General features: G+C 34.5%; 1 protein-coding gene across 2 annotated transcripts in view; it reads right to left on the bottom strand.

Annotated features, from left to right (window-relative positions):
- LOC101737350 (mucin-22) overlaps nt 1-21349 on the bottom strand; it is a 37690-nt gene that overhangs the window by 1338 nt on the left and 15003 nt on the right. For both annotated transcript variants that reach the window (XM_038016765.2, XM_062673361.1), the window contains 3 exons: nt 7662-7798; nt 7151-7329; nt 778-6426 (listed from right to left, as the gene is read on the bottom strand). In XM_038016765.2, the coding sequence (XP_037872693.1) occupies nt 778-6426; nt 7151-7329; nt 7662-7743 (5910 nt within the window). In that variant the 5' untranslated portion in view covers nt 7744-7798. The remainder of the gene's footprint in view (nt 1-777; nt 6427-7150; nt 7330-7661; nt 7799-21349) is intronic.

The following is a 21349-nucleotide window of genomic DNA, read 5'->3' as shown; positions in this document are numbered from 1 at the left end:
CATGTCACAATAGACAAAGCAGTATATTTTTGGAACGAAGTTCCTTATGGGACGATGCGGAGGTGTACCCTAACCGAGAAAAAACGTCCGTAACGTAAGATTTTTATTAGTAATGCACACAATGTACGACTAACTTTGTAATAACGTTTTTTTTTTTATTGCTTAGATGGGTGGACGAGCTCACAGCCCACCTGGTGTTAAGTGGTTACTGGAGCCCATAGACATCTACAACGTAAATGCGCCACCCACCTTGAGATATAAGTTCTAAGGTCTCAGTATAGTGACAACGGCTACCCCACCCTTCGAACCGAAACGCATTACTGCTTCACGGCGGAAATAGGCGGAAAAAAAAAAAAAAAAAAAAAAAAAAAAAAAAAAAAAAAAAAAAAAAAAAAAAAAAAAAAATATATATATATAATAACGTACAAAAAATAACATATTTTTTTATCATTCATTGTCCACGATCTTAATGCGCAATAGACTAACTCTTATGCAAACAACCGTGAATGAAGTGTACCACAATAAGTTCGCACGTTACCGAATGACCGTGGGTTGTTGCGAAACCTCCAGTTTTATTTTCTTTATACCTCAAATAGAACTTAAAATTAATATTTTTATAATAAGGGACTTCGTTCCCATCCGGTGTGCCACGACACCATACATCTTTTTTTTTTATTAAAACTTTATTGAGAGACAACTATGAAATACACAAATTTTTATTCAACAGATTGACCAATAATAAAAGCTAGTTTATTAAGTACCTGAAAAAATACTTACAGGATCTTTGTAATGTAATGATAAATGTTTCAGTCTTCGCCTTGATGATATTTCACCATCGCACTCAATATTCGTTTTATCTTGTTCAACACATTTAGTTTGACTTTCATCATATATAGTATTATTCGGACAGTTGAAAGTAGCTATTTTAATTTCGTGTGTTTCATCATCTTCTGTACATTGATAGAATATATTACAATACTTTGGATGTCTTCTGAACGACGTAGGACATACAAACAAATGCTGATCATCTTCCGTATTAGGGCAGTTGCCATCAGTATTTCCTTCAGTGGAAGTTTCCATATTGGTGGTAGAAGATTCAGTGCCAATTTCTTGAGTAGAAGCTTCTGTGGGTCCTTCACTGGTCGTAGATGAATTTTCTTCAGTAGTTGTTAATTCTTGACTGACTTCTGTTATACTGGCTGTTTCTGTTGTAGTAGATAGGGTTGGATCTGTAGTAGTTGAGACATCAGTGAGAGTAGTTGTCATTTGAGTTGAATTGGTTGCTTGATTTGTAGATTGCTCTGTTATAGCCGTCTCTGAAGTAGTTGATATCTCAGTACTGGAATATTCACTTGTTGTTGGTTGTGTTGTGGCCGTATTAGTGGTTGATGTTGTTTGATCACTAGTAGAATTTTCCATTGTTTGATCTGTAGTGGTTTGTGAACTTGTTTGTTGCTGAGTTGTACTGGGTTCAGATGTTGTTGTTTGTTGCACAGTAATTTGTGTGCTTGTTTGTGTTTGAGTTGTTGCTTGTTGCGTAGTGCTTTGTGCATGCGTTTGTGATGTTGAAATTTCTTCAGTAGAGTGTTGCTGAGTTGTACTATGTATTGTACTTGTATCTAGTGTGGTTGTTTGTCGTGTTGTAGGCTCTTCACTCATAGTAGTTTCTTCCGTTGTTGTGGTTTTTTGAGTCGTTGATGTTTGTTGAGTAGCCGCCTCTTCATTAGTTGCAGTTGTCATTTCACTAGTTGTCTGTGTAGATGATTCTTGCAGTTGTTCTTCTGTAGTAGTTTCTTGTCCTGTGATTTGGCTTTCTGATTGTGTATTACTGCAGTCTCTAGGAGGATAAACCGATTCTTCATGATTACAAGTATTAAGTGCAGGATCCCAAATAGTTCCATCTGCACATTCAAAATGATACACTGAAAATCTTTGACCATTACTATCCCAATCAACACATCTATAAAATTTCTTGCAATCGTTAGGATTCGGATAAAAGCCTTCTTTAGGACAAGTGATATTCTGGTTTGGTTTATTCGAACTTTCTTGGGAAGCGTTGTTTGAGGTACTATTACTGATTTCTGTGGTACTTGCGGTCGTTGATAAAGTACTGGTTGCTGAAGGAGAGTCTGATGATGAAGAACTCATTGTAGATGATGTAGAAATCTGTTCACTAGTGTGACCACAGGAAGGTTTTAATACGTCTTGCGGATGATTACATGTAGTTAAGTCTTGATCCCAGATTGTACCTTCTCCACAAGTAAATTCATATTTGGTAAATCCGTTTTTTCCATTATCTACACATCTATAAAATATTTTACAATCCTCAGTGTCGCCAAAGTAGCCTTCACTTTCACAGTTTGCTTTATCATCCGAAATACTGCTCTCAGTAGATTGTGAAGAAGATGGAACTCTTGTTGTGCCCTGTTCATTTTCAGTGGATGGCATTTCGTCGAATAATATCGGCTGTGTTTGACTTTCATCTTGGTGTGAAAAATGACAATTTTTAACGTTGTCTATGTGATTGCAACTTTCAATAGTGGTATCCCACGCGGTCCCTTCACCACAACTGAACTCGTGTTTTGTATAGCCACCTTGACCATTATCTACACAGCGATAGAATTTCTTGCAATCATTATCATTTCCGAAGAATCCCTCTGCTTCACATACTTCTGTATTGGGTTTCTTAGTACTGGTGTAGTAGTCATTATCATTTTTTATGGGTGTTGACAGTAATGGAGTGGTATTTGAGCTCGATTGGCTTGTAGTTGAAGCGTATGTAACTGTAGAAGTTTCTGGTATATTTATCGAAGTGCAAGTCTCGATTCCATTATTATGATCACATGCTTGTATCTCTTGAACCCATATTGTACCAATACCACAAATAAAATCATATTTGGTAAACGTTCCTTTGTCGTTTATGACGCAACGGAAAAATTTCTTACAATCATGCGAGTTTGCATAAAATCCTTCAGAAATGCATTCGTCAGTGTCTGCAGACGTTGAATTTTCTGGTTCTCGAGTAGAATGCGGCTTAAGCGTGCTTGTAATATCTGAAGATTCTCCATCTACATTTGATTCATTCGTTTGGTTAGGATTAGAATTGATATTTTCACCTAAGCATTTATTCTCTGAAGTTGGATGGTCACAAGCTATAATATCTTGATTCCAAATTGTACCAGCGCCACAAACGAATTCATATTTTGTGTATCCATTTTTTGAATCTTCCACACACCTATAAAATTTTTGACAATCACTAGAATCCCCAAAAAATCCTTCATTTTGACAAGTATCCTCAGAGATCACAGGTTTTTGCGTCACAATTGGTGAATGCGATGTACTTATGATTTCGGTCATCGCTTCTGTATAAATTTCATCATTTTCGATTTGAGGTCTAGTATCAACGATTTCATGATCAGGACTGTAGCATCTCTTATTTTCTGAAACATGGTCACAAGCTTGTATTTCTTGGTTCCAAAAAGTCCCTTCTCCACAGCGAAATTCATATTTTATGAAATCACCATGACTATTGTGAACGCAACGATAAAACGTTTTACAATCTCTTTTGTCACCGATAAAACCATCTTGCGTGCAGTAATCGCTTACGGCCTTTTCTGTAGATGTTGCGACGGTATTAATTACTGAAGGTAATGTGGAATTTAGTGATTCTTGAACGGAAGAGGTAGGTGGCGACTCATGTGTTGAACTATCAATCGTTTCACTTGTAACATTATCAAATCTGCACTCTTGCGCAGCCCATACATGATTACAAGCTTCAATACTAGAATCCCAAACGGTACCCTCCCCACATCGGTAATCGAACTGTATAAATCCACCCTTTCCATCATCAACACACCTATAAAATTTCTGACAGTCATTTTTGTCAACAATAAATCCACTCTGCTTACAAATTGTGTTTACAATTGGACTTAATACTGTTGTTTGAATAAAATCTGGTTTTTCATTATTAGTCGTTTTACTTGTTGTTGCAACTCCGTTGTCATATTCATCTGCGAAAATTGGTTTACCATCAGAAGTATTGGCTGCGTTAGAATTTTCATCTTCGCCATACTCTCCACATTTTTCTACAGCCCAAGCATGATTACAATTACCAATTTTACTATCCCAAACAGTTCCTTCCCCACAATTAAATTCAAAACGTGTAAAAGTTCCATCTCCATTGTCAACACATCTATAGAATTTCTTACAATCTTTTTGATCCCCTATGAAGCCAGTGCTTTTACATGTATTTGTTGTCAAAGCAACGGTTTCTGTAGTTGTAGTAGAAAATGATACTAATACTAGTGTCGTCGTCGCCGTGTCGCCTGTAGATTCAATGTTGGAATTTTCGGCTTTGTTTGTAGTCGTCAATTGAGGAGAAATTGTGGAAACTAAATCAAAAATTTCACTAGAACTTGATACACTAATACCACCGCAACTTTCCACTGCCCATGCATGATTACATGCTTCAATTTTACTATCCCAAACTGTTCCTTCGCCACATGTAAATTCGTATTTATTAAACGAACCATCACCGTTACTTACACACCTGTAAAAAATTTTACAGTTATTTTTATCTCCAAGAAAGCCATTTGATTTACATTCACTACTTCCGTTTATCGAAGAATCGGGTAGTTTTGTTGTTGAGGATGTGATTTCTTCAATATGACCAATATAACCAGAGTCTTCTTGATCAGGTTGATATATTTCAGTAGTAGTAGTGGTAGTTAGATTACCATTTAATGTCGTTATTGGATTTTTACTATTCATTATAGTTTGACTAGGTGATGTTGGATTTTTGCTAATAGTTGTAGTTTCAGTGGTTGTTGATATGTTTTCAATAGATAATTCATTCTCTCCACATTTTTTTACTGCCCAAGCATGATTACAAGCTTCTAGATTAGAATCCCAGACTGTACCTTCCCCACATTTAAATTCATATTTTGTATATCTTCCATTAGCATCTTCGACACACCTATAAAATATACTACAATCTTTTGAGTCACCTTTGAAGCCACTTGACTTACAATCGTTCAATGGTGAAATTTGAGGGCTACTATCGATAGTGGTCGTTCTGGGAGTCGTCGTTTTTACTGAAGAATGAATATTTCCATACCCGATGTCTTCTTCTTCAGCGTCAATTTCTATAGTTGTTTGGATGACAGGTGCTGACGGTGTGAAAGAGTTAGACGCGTTAAGTGCTGATTCCACTACGTCAACTTCAGTAGTAGACATAAAATTTCCACCACATTTCGGAACTGCCCAGGCGTGATTACAAGCTTCTAATTTTGGATCCCATACCGTACTTTCACCACATGAAAATTCATATTTTATAAAATTTCCTTTTCCAGTATCAACACATCTATAAAATTTTTTGCAGTCGTAAGGATCTCCGAGAAAACCGGTTTGAACACATAAATTATTTATTTTTGGGTTAGATTCTGTCTGAGCTGTTGGTACATTTGTACCTGTCTTATTTACTTCTTCTTTTTGGCTCGGCTGCTTAAATTTATCTGTCTGGTTTTGAAAGAGTGCTATATCTTTGTAAATTTTGGTTGGAATATGGCTTTCTACTTCCCCATAGTTTATGTGTGAGTGATTCTGTTCTATTTTATTATTTGCATTTTGTTTTAGTTCATCGTCATTTATTTTCACAGGAGCTTGTGACAAATGTGGAGCGTGAATTACTTGACTACTATTAATTGTGCCATTTTCTGTGAAACTGCTTGTAGTCGTTTGCATGGTTCCTATATGGGAATCTTTTATTGCTGGCTTTATTTGGACGCTACTGGAATCTGAACTGCTTCTGCTGCATCTACTTCTCTTTACAGCCCAAGGATGATTACATGCTTGTATTTCATCATCCCACACAGTGAATGCACTACACGAAAATTCAAATTTCATGAAACCACCTCTTTGATTGCCAACACATCTATAAAATTTGTGACAATTTTCACTGTCACCCAGAAAACCTTCAGAAATACAAATGTTGCTCTGCGATTTTAGTCCTTGCGAGGCAGTGACTGCTTCGAGTTTTGTTGGTGATGATGACGAATAATCAACAATAGCATTATTTTTATGCTCATAATACTTTGTTGTAGAGGTCATCGGAACTGTAGAGACAACGCTTTCGTGAAATTTCGTGATTTCATTCGCAGTATCTAGATTTAGTGAATCTGTGTTTGGCTTAGAACTAGGCGTAGTTAAGGAAATCGTTGAAGTTTTTACTGTTGTACTCGTAGTAAAGTAAACAGGAAACTTGGTACTTATAGGCTTAGGAACTTCTTGGTTGTAATTTTCGATTCCATTATCATTTTCTTCTATCGATGGCACATTAAGGCCACCACACTCGGACCGTTTTGTACTACGTGGGTGGTTACATACCTCCGAGTCTATGTCGTAGATGGTTCCAGGCCCACATTGGAACTGAAATGAAATAAACGCTAACTATTAATTTATTTTTCGTCTCCTATATTATTGTTTTTACACAACTCCAGCCAACGTCAACTACACAAACAGTACAATTTAAAAGTGGCGCATATGTAACTTTTTTGTGTTATCTCTTTTAGCAAGTAACACAAAAAAGTTTGACTGATTCAGGAACTATTTATAGAAAGAAAGAAAGAAATCATTTATTCGCCAAGCATAGTAAAAATAAGTTATTACGTAAGTTAAAAGCAGCGTGTATGCTTTGTCATTATTTGACATGCGAATTTTAGTGCAGTGCAAGATATTATAATATTATATAATTTACCATTTATTCATCCATGATATTCATCCATTCATTCATTCATTCATATAAAGCTATTCCTAAACCAATTCCTTTGTTTGTAGTACGACATCTGTAGAATTTGTATAAAGCTTGATTTATTTGTGTATTAACATTTGTATTTATTGATTTGAAGCTTCGAACAGCCGTTTACTATTTAGGTTTAGATTTCACCCTCATGTCTGAAGATGGGTGGTGGCGGTTACGTTACGATATCTATGGACTATGGTAACCTCTTAAAACCAACCGGGCCATGAGTTCATTCGCCGATTCATACAAAATAAATATATTTTTAATTGAAAAGCAAATTATTTTTTCCAAATCATAAGATTTTCTTTCCTATAAACTAATCGAAAATCCACTGAGTATTTATTGCCTTACCCTAAAAATAGTATACTTTCCACTTCCTGATTTCATACACCTGTAAAACACAGTGCAGTCGTGTGGATCAGCCTTAAAACCATCACTGGAGCATATGATTGGTTCTCGTCTAGCCCCTGAGTACAATTTGACTATTCTTCCACTGGCTCGAGGCTGGCGGGTATCTTCTACCGACTCATCTAAATACATTAAATTTTATTATTATTTTTTATTCATAGATGGGTGGACGAGCTCACAGCCCACCTAGTGTTAAGTGTTTACCGGAGCCCATAGACATCTACAACGTACATGCCGTCACCCAACTTGAGATATGAGTTCTAAGGTCTCAGTATATTCTTACATTATATTATTATTACGTTATAGTGTATGCTTAGTTATGAATAAAGAAATATGCATTGCAAATTAAGATTTACGAACGTACACTGAGATTATTCATGAATCGATCCCGGGGAGATTAAACGAGTCAGATTGTTTTTTTTTAGATTAAATTAATATTAATTTTCAGATCTACCATTTATGATTGTTTCATTTCCTCTTATTACTAATGGAAGCAGCAAATACGGCAAGAAATATCTTATAATCAACGAGGCCATCTTTACAAATTTGCACAGCTTCTGGTTTAGAACATGGTTTTTTGATCGAAGTCACCTGAAATTAAAATAAAGTTTGATTAGTGTTAGTACAACGGCAGGACATTAGGAAAATTGTTTTGAGCCTCAACTTTAATGTTTCATTCATCATTACATCAACAATTTTTTGCTTGAGGCCATGGATCTTCAGGTCTAGACAAAACATTATGCATCCGTCATATAATAATAATAAATCGAGACAAAAATACGCGGTTATGTGGCCCAAAGCAAAGATTTCTGGTTTTATGAGAACCAGGGATAGATATAATATGTTTATATAGGTTTTTTTAAGGTTATAAGGTAACCGGTGCCGTAAGGTTATATACCTACATTTATTAAAAAACTAGTTCGGCACTTGAAGGTTTGCCCGATATGGGAATGTAAATCTCGATTTGCCGCCCTGCAGTCAGGGGCGCGAACTACTGTGTTACCGAATCCTAAATCAGTCAGTGTGTTACCGAATCAGTCAGTGTTCTTAGTTCCATCAGCCCTAAAAAAAGGGTTCCTTTTTGCAGTTGTTATGTTGGTATATCCCTGAAATGTTCTGCGTTACTAATCCACTAATAATGGGGAAATAATGCATACTAGTGGTCGCCCGATATTCGAAATTCTCATATAATTATCTTAATATATATAAATCTCGTGTCACAATGTTTGTCCTCAATGGACTCCTAAACCACTTAACCGATTATAATAAAATTCGCACACCATGTGCAGTTCGATCCAACTTGAGAGATAGGATGGTTTTTATTTCGATGAATGGTCGCAATATTTATTAATTAACAATAAAATGATTTCTTATGTTGATTTTTGTTATTAATTGTAAGTTTCATAAGTCTAAAACAGATGGCGCCTTAAATCAGTTTTTACAGACAATTGTTATACTGTGACTTTAATATCTCATAGATGGCGCTGTGCTAAAAATACCAACGTTTCACATAAGCTACAATTTAATGGCATAAGCACCACGTGTTTCTGAGGCTAAAGTATAAGTGAAATTTATTTCGTAGTAAACGCAATACAGTGAAATCCAATTGTTCTTACGTTGTCAATTTTTGGTATTAGCATAGGCGGCCGCGGGTTATTTAGAAACAAAAACCTAAGCCACAGCCACAGCAACGTGTGGCCGGGTCCGCTAGTTAATTATAAGTTTGAACGTTATTATGGTTCTATTATCAAAGACATTACTTCTATAATCACAGATTTCGCTAAGGGTACCATAAAGACAAATAATATTATAGAAAAACAATATTAATTTATTCACAACTTTACCACAGACTTTAACAATAAACAAAATAGTATATAAGCGTGTCTGTTTCAAATACGGGTAGGTGTGTGTAATGTTTTCTTTATTGGTTTAATGCATTATTTATGCATTAGCTTAAAAAAATATTAGCATTGGGCACTCCTTCTCTATATTCTCTATAAATGTGGAAAATTTCATACTCCTCCGTCCGCACAATTTTCGTAAAAAGGGATACAAAGTTTTTGCTTCACGTATTAATATATAGATTTTGATTTTGATTTTGAAATTCATTTTTTTAAATAAGGCACATTTCTGATTTTCATTTTCTGAACGTCTACAAACATAGTTATATCATAGACCTAGGTTTCATACTTCAATGAGTTATACTCATTATTTGACATGTCATATTTGATTTCTACAAACAAGCGTCTACACGAACCACCTGGTTTTATAAATACACCCATAAAAATTAATAGAATAAATTACTTAAGTTATATCTTTTCGTTCTCATTCTTTGCATTTTTAATTAAATTTCCACTAAATTGGTGATATTCTCATTATACTTTACAGAAGACGCTTTTCTTATATAACTCAAAAATTTATTTTTACAACAACAATCCTTCAAACTAAAGAGTTTCTAGGTAGTTAATTACTTTTAATTGTTGTCGCTACAAAGTTAAATTGTTATAAATACAGATCCCTTAGTATGCGAGCGCGAACAAGAATTCCAGAGGATCCTTAAAGGTCACATGTCAACAACCAGCCAGTCTTGATGTGCGAAGGAATCGTAGCTGGCTGGCTGGTTCAATGCCACGAATAATTACAACTCGATCTTCTTATATATAAATAAAAGAATAAGAAAGCAGCCTGCGGTGATCCTACAAGTCTATTTTTATATTAGGCGGACATTGCTGGGATTGCAAGCGACTACGGTGTGACGCATATTATGTTAATTAAAGGATAACTATTTCATTTTAATTTTCTTACATAAAAATTACTCCCAATACTGTAGATAGATAGTAAGGATCGAAGCTTTCTTTCTTTTTTATTGCTCGTCTAGGCAGCCCAGAATACGGCCCACCTGATGGTGAGTGGTAACCATCAGAGGCAGAGCCAAGCCGCTGCCTTCCGTAAAACCGTTGCTCACCGGGCTTTAAGTGATAACTGAAGCCTATGGTTATCTCACCGTCAATATTACGACCTTTTTTTATTGCTCACTTGGGTGGACGAGCTCACAGCCCGCCTGGTGTTAAGTGGTTACCGGAGCCCATAGACATCTATAACGTAAATTCCGCCACCCACCTTGAGATATAAGTTCTAAGGTCTCAAGTTACAACGGCTGCCCCGTCCTTCAAACCGAAACACATTACTGCTTCACGGCAAAAATAGGCAGTGGTACCTACCCGTCCGGACTCACAAGACGTCCTACCATCAGTAATTGCAAGTAATAAAACAAAGTTTGATCGCAACTGGATGAAAGGTATGGCAGCGTATCAATAACATAGGTTTTATTTACGTTACTTATATAAAAAAATGAACTTTATTAACAGGTTGTTACAAAGTGCAAGTTTCCCTGCTAAGAAATGAAGCCAACATTCCCGTGGCTGCTGAATCGATTGAACTCTGATACAAGTACGACTAATAGTAAATTATTACGTTCCTACTACTGCATACGATAATAACAAGTTGTTTTCTTTGTCTTGTTTTGAATGCATCGCTTTGAAATAAATTTGCATTTTAGCATTTTTAACCTGCATTTATTAGGTAGCCTTTTTTATTTTTTTATTGCCCGTGTAGACAGACGAGCATACGGCCCACCTGATGGTAAGTGGTTACCGTCGCCCATGGACTTCAGCAACGCCAGGGGCAGAAGCCGCTGCCTTCCGTTAAGTACTCTCCACAGAGGACATGTCATAGCGCTCGGGAAACACCGTGGAGGGGAGCTCATTCCAAAACCGGATGGCACGTGGTAAAAAAGATCTCTGAACCTCTATCTACATATATATAGGTAGATATATTGGTACCGGATTTTTTCTACTGTTCGTACTTTCGAATGCATCCCAAACCATCAACAATCATATAACATTTCAAATTAATCAGTTAGATTTAACACTATAGTTTACAATAATGTTTAATATCTCATAAGAACATGTTTTTAAATTATTATTAATTACCCTTTGCATATAAGATGCTGAACATTTTCATGAAGCACAAAGTAAAACGCATCAGTGTTTTTTCGATTCCATTTCTGAATGATTACACGGAGCATTATAGCATTACATCATTTTCGATTATTCCCGGCTCTTTTATATTGTAACACTCATCGACATGAATGGGCCGACCTGGGCAAAAAGCGTACATTGATAATTGATTCTCTGATTGTTTCCTTATGAAACTACGCTTTGTTGCGTGAATCAACTCTTAATTATTCGAAGAATCTGTCTGAATATCTAAATATTATTTTAATAACCTAAAAGTACATATTATTATCCGCAACACGCTTCGTCAGATTATATAGAAATAGAGTCATCAGCAACATGCTTCGTCAAAAAATACAATACTTACTTTCAGCTACAAGGGTCGTCATAAGTATTAGTCTGAATATTAACTGAAATTCATTAGGAACATCCGCCACTTTTCTTTGCACCAAATTTGTATAAGTCACCGTCTACCTGATAAGTGTTTACAGGAACGCAACACGAATGTCGTCACTCAATTAAAGCATGAAATACGGAAAAGCGAAACTTAATTGTTATTTGAGCTCCTGTTACATTTTGAAATCAAGAATGTATAACTATGGTTTACAGCTTGCAAACATAGGCAGTTAAATTCTCGTATACAATTTTGGAGAAACATAATTTCCTGAAAACTTTGTGGCGGTGACAGCGTCTATAGAATACAAGATATTTGACAGATGGCTGAATCTCGCTAACGACATTTTCAAGGTAAGTTTGCTTATGTATAAGTTTCAAAAAACAACATTTGGACTGCCGATCTACCGAGCGATTTCACCCGCTCTTTGGAAAAAACTAGGTAGTTTGAAAGTTAATTGAATTGGGGAAGGCCCATGTCCAGCAGTGGACGTCTGTGGACAGAAATATAGATAGATAGTTTGAAAGTTAACGACAAAGGGAAGATCTTGTATTCTATGATGCCTACTGCCATTAAGCCTTTGCTTGTTTGACCATGGTAAAACACTTGATGAATAGTGTCACAAAATTCATCATGAAATTAAATATACAATAGCATCAGGATCCGACTGTTACCTTGTGATTATTTTGATGACGAAGTTGTTTACCATAATCGGTGGCAGTACCAGAAACATAATCATCTTTCTGCCACATTAAATAGAGTTAACCTCGAAATATCAATAGTGCCTAAAAACTCCGAAGAGAATTCCAGAGCTAAATTTCGTGAAAGAATATTAGGTTACAAAAAAAGTTAATTGCTCCAATGCCGGTTGGTACTATTGAAAAACAAGTTATTTTATCATCTCCAATAATCCGATAATAAAGTCAATACAATATGCAGAAGGATATGCAGGATATGCAATATGCAGGATCGAGTAAAGCGATTTTTTTTAAGTCCATCATTACGTTTGAAGTATCGTTGTTTAAATCATGCCTGTATCCAAACAATGGCGTGACCAAATTACGTTTAGCTAGATGAATGAGGTAAATTGTTCAAATCTTATGCCATTACGCAATTGACCTTATTGTATACATCAAATTGACGACTTACTTAATATGTAATTTTCTTTGCCAAGATTTTTTTTATTCACAACATATCAAATTATCCAATTATTGTCCTATGAGATCGAGATTGTAGAATCACTAATACATAAACTTCACAAAACCTTGATGCAGTATTTTGAACGAATATTTTGCGTGTCGTAAACAGATTGACATAGGCTTTTATACTCAATTCCGACATTAATGTAGCAAGCGTGCGCATTTTTAAACATTATTAGACGTGTTAATAAAATAATTGTTATTTCCTTTTATAATAATATCTAAAACGGTCGTTAAGTTGCTATTTCGCATATGAATAAAACATCAATTTGTCGACGCAACACAGCAGATAATTACTATGACCAGCGCAAGTTATGACACATTCATGTAATGTGTTCGTTTTGTTGTATTTTCACGGCGAAGGCTGCATAAGCTGCAAACGGTCAGTCAACTTTTAGTTTTCATCTGGAAGCAACACTAATAAAAATCCTTTACGAATATATAATACGAATAAGAAGAATAGTAATAAGCCATATCGAACATCATGTCGGAATCAATGCGTTTAAAGTCATATATTCATATTATGCTCTACATTTATTTTGTTTTTCTTTCAAATTTAAAACAATATTAAAATAGGCCTATTTTTTTTGTTAGAAGCATTACTGCTATTTTCAGTAAATAATGATATGATAATCAATAATGCTGATGGTAGGACCTCTTAGGAGTCCGGACGCGCAGGTACCACCACCCTGTCTATTTCTGCCGTGAAGCAGTAATGCGTTTCGGTTTGAAGGGCGGAGCAGCCGTTGTAATTATACTTGAGACCTTAGAATTTATATTTCAAGGTGGGTGGCACATTAACGTTATAGATGTCTATGGGCTCTAGTATCCACTTAACACCAGGTGGGCTGTGAACTTATCCAACCATCTAAGCAATAAGAAACAAAATTAGTACATATTTCACACCACATTTCCCTGGTTGTTCCTAAAAAAAGGAGTTTTAATTCGATTATCGCCATAAAGTGTTGTGTATGACGTGTATGTATATATTTATAAAATAATGACGGATGACCTAAGATATAATGGGAAAATAGTTAGTCTTTAATTACAAGGATGTTGATTAACCACTGCAATTTTCATTCCAATAGTTGTAGAAATATTGCATTTTTATGCATTACAGTGTTAATGCATTAAGATGAGATTGCATTTAAATTGCATATTATTTACTAAACAATTAAGACGCAGACCTCAAACTCTCAAATATAGGAGCTTCGGTAACCACTTAACACCACGACGTTCACTTGCTACGAAATAAATAGGGAAAATACAAATAAATAGTATTCGCAGAGTAGTCGAAATTCAACCATAATCACTGATATCTCAAGATTTAGATTATATGCTGCATTTCTTTTCTTTCGTTATTAGTAAATTTTTTTATAAGTGTGTGAAAAATACTAATAAAATAGTGTTAAAAACTGTTTCCAGTTTCATTTTATCGAATACTAGCCGTACTCGCCCGCTTCGCTGGGCATTTAAAAATAACATGATTATTTATTGTCATTATTATTATTAGGGAGTCCAACACTCATATAAATATTAATTAGCCTATCCATTAAGTACGTGTATTTTCTACATGGATACCAAGTTTCAAGTCAATCGGATGCATGGTTCAGTAGTTATAACGGAACATCCGTAAAAGCCACTGTAGATTTATACCTATATATTAGTATAGATTAAACCTCATCAACAACTATCAAACAAAAAAAAAATGTGTGCGTGTACTAGTGTACACACGTAAGAAGTGAAACTTGTTTATGGCCTTATTTTTCGAAAAATGATCTACATGCAACTTTCTAGAAATTGGTTAAATAAAGTTAAATTAGATAAAGTTTAAACAAAAGGATTTTATTATCATAGACATGAATACAAAAAAGTTAAATTAGATAAAGTTTAAACAAAAGGATTTTATTATCATAGACATGAATACAAAACAGATGGCGCGTAACGGAAAAAAGTGACGCGTAACCGAAAAATGTGACGGTAAATTTTTTTCCAACGCCGATAAGGAAGTTTCACTTCAATAAGATCGATTAACGAGCAGAGGAGAAAAAGTTACTAAACTGTTTTGTCTTTTTCTATTAATATGATATTAACGAATGTACGTGACGCTATATTGTTAACTAGCGACCCGCCCTCGCTTCGCTTCGGAAACATTAAAACACACATGAAACCAAAAAAAAATTAATTTTTTTTTTTAAAAAGTAGCCTATGTTCATCAGGGACAATGTCGGCTTCTAATGGAAAAAGAATTTTTCAAATCGGTCCAGTAGTTTCGGAGCCTATTCGAAACAAACAAACAAACAAATCTTTCCTCTTTATAATATTAGTATAGATTACGAAACTAAAAGTCACTTTTTTCTAAATAAACAGTGTGTTGAAGGGAGTCCGTAATTTAACGTGGTACCTATAAATCAAATAGAATTTATACTTATTTTTTTCTGCTGGTAGGACCTCTTGTGAGTCCGCACGGGTAGGTACCACCACCCTGCCTATTTCTGCCGTGATGCAATAATATGTTTCGGTTTGATTGTAAATATACTGAGACCTTAAAACTCATATTTCAGGGTGAGTGGCGGCATTTACGTCATCAGGCGACATCAATGCAATAAAAAAAATAAAAATAAAAATATTATTCATGTTAGGCAGTGCATTACATCATCTGAATTTTTATTATTATTTTGCAATATGAAATATCCAAATCGACAAATTGCACTTCTTAAATTGGCGCTAACCCGAATTGAAGGTATGTCTATAAAAATAGATACCAGTTTCAAATCTAATTAAAGCGACAATGACAATATAAATGCTTGCTGGACCCGTGCTACGAAAGAAAATAGTCAAATATTTGTATAAGTGTGTATATTCCTAACCTAAAAGCACATGTTATTATCCGCAACATGCTTCGTCAGATTACAGAAATAAAGTTATCAGCAACATGCTTCGTCAAAAAGTACAATACTTACTTTCAGCTGCAAGCGTCGTCTTAAGTAACATAAAGGTCCACGCTAACAGCAATGGGCGCGTAGGCATCGGCTAGTCAAACAAGCCACCGAAACCACCCGGCCCGAAAGTACCCATTACGCTAGCAGCATTGCCACGCTGTATGGCAATGGATAATCTCTGAACCAGGTACGACCCAGACCGAGTGTGTATATTGTGTAATTATATATTATAATTACTGAAAACATAACATACCTAATTATTTTCCTATGGAACTTTATTAGCGGTGAATACATTTAGATTTTTTTGCCCCTTATTTAGGTACTAGTAGTGTATGGTGTGTGTGCTGAATTTTATTTGAATTCTCTTCAAATAGCCAGTCATAGAGGTCATATTTAATAATAGGCTATAAATCTCGAAAGCATATATAGTATTACTTAATGAGGCCAATTATTGAGATAAAATTAATTAAAATTGTATCCCCATCCAAAGATATGTATTGTATTTTTGATGCGTCATATCATAATGACTTATCGCTCATCTATTTTGTTAATCTGTTTTTATTACACTATTCTGTATCAATGCAGAAACAATTAGGCCGCGGAGGAAGACTTAATGAGATTTATGTACATGTTAAATTAAATCTTCCTGATGTGTTTTTCTAGTAATAATCACAGATTAATGTTTAATTTCATGTGTGTGAATTACGCATTGTATTTCATGAGCGCTGAACTAAATATTGCGATTTGATTTTTTAACTAACGAATAGACAATTGCAATAAAATAATTTATCAAGTATAAAACGGCTATCGAAACGTAAATAGATTAATGTAGTATGACGATTCATTGAGATGTGGTGTTACACTAAAACAGATCCATCGATGATTCGGCTCACTTGTATTGCAACTAGTGCCCTTGCCTTCTATACCATGGCGGCGGAATATTCGGTATTTGGGTATTTGTGTCTTGCATTAGAGACGTTTTGATGGAGGTTTTACTGATGGTAGGACCTCTTGTAAGTCCGCAAGGGTAGGTACCACCACCCTGCCTGTTTCAGCCGTGAAGTAGTAATGCGTTTCTGTTTGAGGGGTGGGGCAGCCGTTGTAAATATACTTGAGACCTTAGAACTTATATCTCATGGTGGGTGGTGCATTTACGTTGTAGATGTCTATATGCTAAAGTAACCACTTAACACCAGATGGGCTTTGAGCTTGTCCTCACCTAAGCACTAAAAAAAGTGTCATCGCATCTGTTAATCTGCCGCATTTACTAAATACCATAAACCCCTACTGGGGCTCTCCTACTATATAGATTTAAAGACTCGTGTCTATAAATCGGCGTTTAGAGGGACAGGGTGATCAAAGCGGGTCGTTTTTGTTTTTTTAGAGCAATAATAATAACGAAAATCTGAATAATTAATTTTATTGACAGTGAAGTTACGATTAGTCATCATTATTTTAACGTTTCTATGTTACATACGAACCTTGACCCACATAGCTACCATGAGAATATAATTAAAATAATCAATTTCAGTCAATTTTCTTTTAAAGTCACGATTTGAATCCGTCTTAAATCGTGAGCTATTATTATTATGAGATGACTTTACAATCTTTATACCGTCCAGATGTTCTTAGTGTTCTTACACCGGATAACTATCGAAACTCATATTTTTCAAAAATGTATAGAAAAAACAATGAGGAAAAGATTTTTATAAATTTCTAACTCTGTTGTCCCACATACATCATCGAATAGACAACAAAAGAAACAACTGTGCTACCCGAACTACAAATAAATGTGTAAAATGCTAAACACGACCCTTCATTTTCACATGAAAAAAGATATTACTTTCTTAAAAATGAACTTATAGTTTTTTTATTGGATTTGAATTTTTTTTTAAACTGTTTTTACAGGATGTTTAAAAACGGCAACAATACGGACAAATCTTACAAGCTTCTTATTTCTTAAAATACTTAAACGATTTATGAATTTTTTTAGCATAATATTAGATGTTAAAGGATTAAGCATATGGCAGTAAAATTACGATTTAGTGTCATTATCAAGGGACGAGCGTATTCGTTGCGTTACCTCTTAAATAAGAAGTAAATTTAAATTTTCCTGCTGAATAAACTTGCACACTATTAATTCTTAAGCGTATACGAATCAATCTTATCCAAATCGCACATTTGGAAACGCGTAACGGACCGTAGGTCGAGATCTTATCGCGATCATCCGGCGATTCTAAACATTGCAACACGAATCCGAAATGAATCTGCACGCATCAACTTTCTTATTGTTTCGTTTTAATTATATAGAGCGTATTCGTTAGTCATTTGGTTCAATGGTACAACAGTGCAAGGTCATGTGTTAAAAATGATAACTATTTTTGCCGCCGTAAATTGAAAAATCAGTTAGATGAGGCGCATCACGTTTGTCGTGTAAAATAGTAAATAAATAATAGTTTAAAAAAACTAACAATATACGCTTTCATAGAAAATCCAAATAAAAAATAGAAAATAAATTTTCTATAAAAGCGTATTTTGTTAATTTTTTTTAAACTATTATTTATTTTTAATTTTTTAGTTCTATTTCAATTTTTTAAATTTTTTATTATTTTTTAATATTGAATTGTCATCGGTCCTTAATAAGTATACCAAATTTCGAGTTAATCCGATGTTTTGAAGGCGTCAAAATCATGTTCAAAAATTCCGTTACAAACATACATTCGTCTGAAGCTAATAAAAGCGTATTAAAAAGTGGTTATCACCACTCATATATTGTCGCTCACATATTATCAGAATGATCAAATTAATAGAATTCTTAAAATATCATTTTAAAAATATATCATAGTCACCTTATCATAGTTTGATAAAACATGACAAAAACTATCTTGGAAAACACAAATTAATTGAGTATAGTAAAAATAATGGACATCACACACACTTTTATTTAATGAGTTCTTACCACGATTTTTACGTTAAATGAGTTCCCGATATTTCGACGTCGTAGGTAAACTTGATAAGGAAAGCTTTCCTTCACTGGAACTTAAGAAATGCAAAAATTGGCATTCACCTAGCTAGAACCTGCATAGCAGTGCTGTTTTCCGATTCAAAGAGTGAGACCGCCGTTATACATTTGAGACTTTTGACCTCATGTTTCAAGGGGGTTTAGCATACCCCTAGTCTATGGGCTACATTAAAAAAACACTTAAGTCTAAATTCTAAATAAAAACTAAAATGCGCTTTAAAATTATTTAAAACATTAATAACATAGCCTAACATTAGAACACGCAATGGTTGGTCAATAATCAATTCTAAAGCACTTTTAAATAACACTTAAAAGTGGTACTTATTCTCTTTAACAGCTTCGAGATGAGATTCATTGGTGTTTATGCAAATTGTTCTAACAGTAAAACAATGAATCACACATGAATGAATTTGTGATAGGTAAAAAAATTTACTGCTTAACAAAAATTTATTGAACCTTAATTAGTTTACGATAATATTTACATGATTGCAGAGTGATTAACTTTTATTAGACTTTTTGTTTTGTTTTAACAATTTTTGATTACGGTCATTGAACTTTGTAGAGTTAATGTTAAAATCGTGAAACATAAAAGTGAATATATCTTCAAAAGGAATCGTATTTGTTGTCTCCTTCATTCCGATGACACAAAGCTTGATATCTGTATAAAAAATATCTTATCCCGTTACGTTCATTCTTTCTAAATCTATCAGCGAATTTTTTTTCGTCTAGCATTTTATTAAAACAGTTAAAATGATCAGGGCGCGGTTTGCCAATTTAGACATTAATAATACTCGTACTGTCAATGAATTATGAACAAACAAACGGCAACGCCCTGCCAAATTTTAAATTAATAATAAATTATAATATTCGATTCATAATTATTTAGAGGAATTACTAATTAGGGCGCTAACGGTGTTATTGTGTTTTGTACGGTATTTGCAAGTCGTAGGCATTGATTAAAAGTATTTTTACAATATAATATTGCGGTTTTTTTAATTATTATTTCTATCAATGCTCTGGCTCTGACTTCAAAATTAGATCATACGTACAATTTACTTATTACAATAAAAGGTTCGTTCGTTCAGTCGACTTGAAGGGAAAACGGCCATTACAGATTACAAGTTTGAAGTCGTCGTGGCCTAACGGATAAGACGTCTGGTGCATTCGTGTTGAGCGATGCACCGGTGTTCGAATCTCAGGCGGGTACCAATTTTTCTAATGAAATACGTACTCAACAAATGTTCACGATTGGTTTCCACGGTGAAGGAATAACATCGTGTAACAAAAATGAAACCCGCAAAATTATAATTTGCGTAATTACTGGTGGTAGGACCTCTTGTGAGTCCGCGCGGGTAGGTACCACCACCCAGCCTTCTGCCGTGAAGCAGTAATGCGTTTCGGTTTGATTGTAACTATACTGAGACCATAGAACTCATATTTCAGGGCAGCCGTTGTAACTATACTTGAGACCTTAGAGCTTATATCTCAAGGTGGGTGGCGCATTTACGTTGTGGATGTCTAAGGGCTCCAGTAACCACTTAACACCAGATGGGCTGTGAGCTCGTCCACATATCTAAGCAATAAAAATAAAAAACAAATCCGACCTCATGTGTCAACGTGGATGGCGGCATTCATGATGTGATGCCTATGGGTAAGAACTTTTTGCCATCAACTCCTCCACCCATCTACGTTATTAAAAACAATAATATTATAACGAAAAGCATTTCTAATGACAGCACAAATTATTGAAACAACTTTTACAATATCGCGTTTGCTGAATAAATCACTAATATAACATTGTCATAAAACTGACAATGAAATAAACTGCCTAATAATTTAACGGTCCATACGCGGAACCGGTCAGTTTTGTACTAATCGATCAAAATAAATGGTTTACATTTAATCACGGCAATTTTTTTTCAAACACATACGGTCAATGATCTTCGGATTTACGATAGGTAAATTGAGCTATAAAATAACATTCTCTAAAGTGCATTAAAACAAAACAATTAATTTAATCATCTGAGTTTAAGACATAATGACATAATTGCAACAAAACCAAACAACGACGTAATCTAAATTTAACTAATACTATAGACAATTAATTATTTTATCTATTATTTAATTTATTTACTATTATTAATTATTTTATTTATTACTCGTAGTGTATTCGTAGTACCTCAATCGATAAATAAAAGACCTAAACTTTTGTCTATACTAATATTATAAAGAGGAAAGATTTGTTTGTTTGTTTGTATTGAATAGGCTCCGAAACTAGTATAAAATAAACTTAAAGCAAACAAAAGGTATCCGTCCGACGGGGGACACATCAAAGGAAAAACAAAATTGTTATTTTTATTTAATTCCGAGCATTTTCATATTTATCTACCTTTTAAACCTTCTCTGGACTTGCACAAACAATTGAAAACCAATATTTAGCCAAATCGGACCAGCCGTTCTCGAGTTTTAGCGAGACTAACGAACAGCAATTCATTTTTATATATATAGAAGAAGATAGATAGATAGATAGATATAGACAATTAATTATTTTATCTATTAGATTAGATCA

The sequence above is a fragment of the Bombyx mori genome, chromosome 17 (genome assembly GCF_030269925.1).
Source record: "Bombyx mori chromosome 17, ASM3026992v2".
NCBI lineage: Eukaryota > Metazoa > Arthropoda > Insecta > Lepidoptera > Bombycidae > Bombyx > Bombyx mori.
The sequence above is the reverse complement of the archived record's forward strand: the minus strand, read 5'-3'. Positions and strand labels throughout refer to the sequence as shown.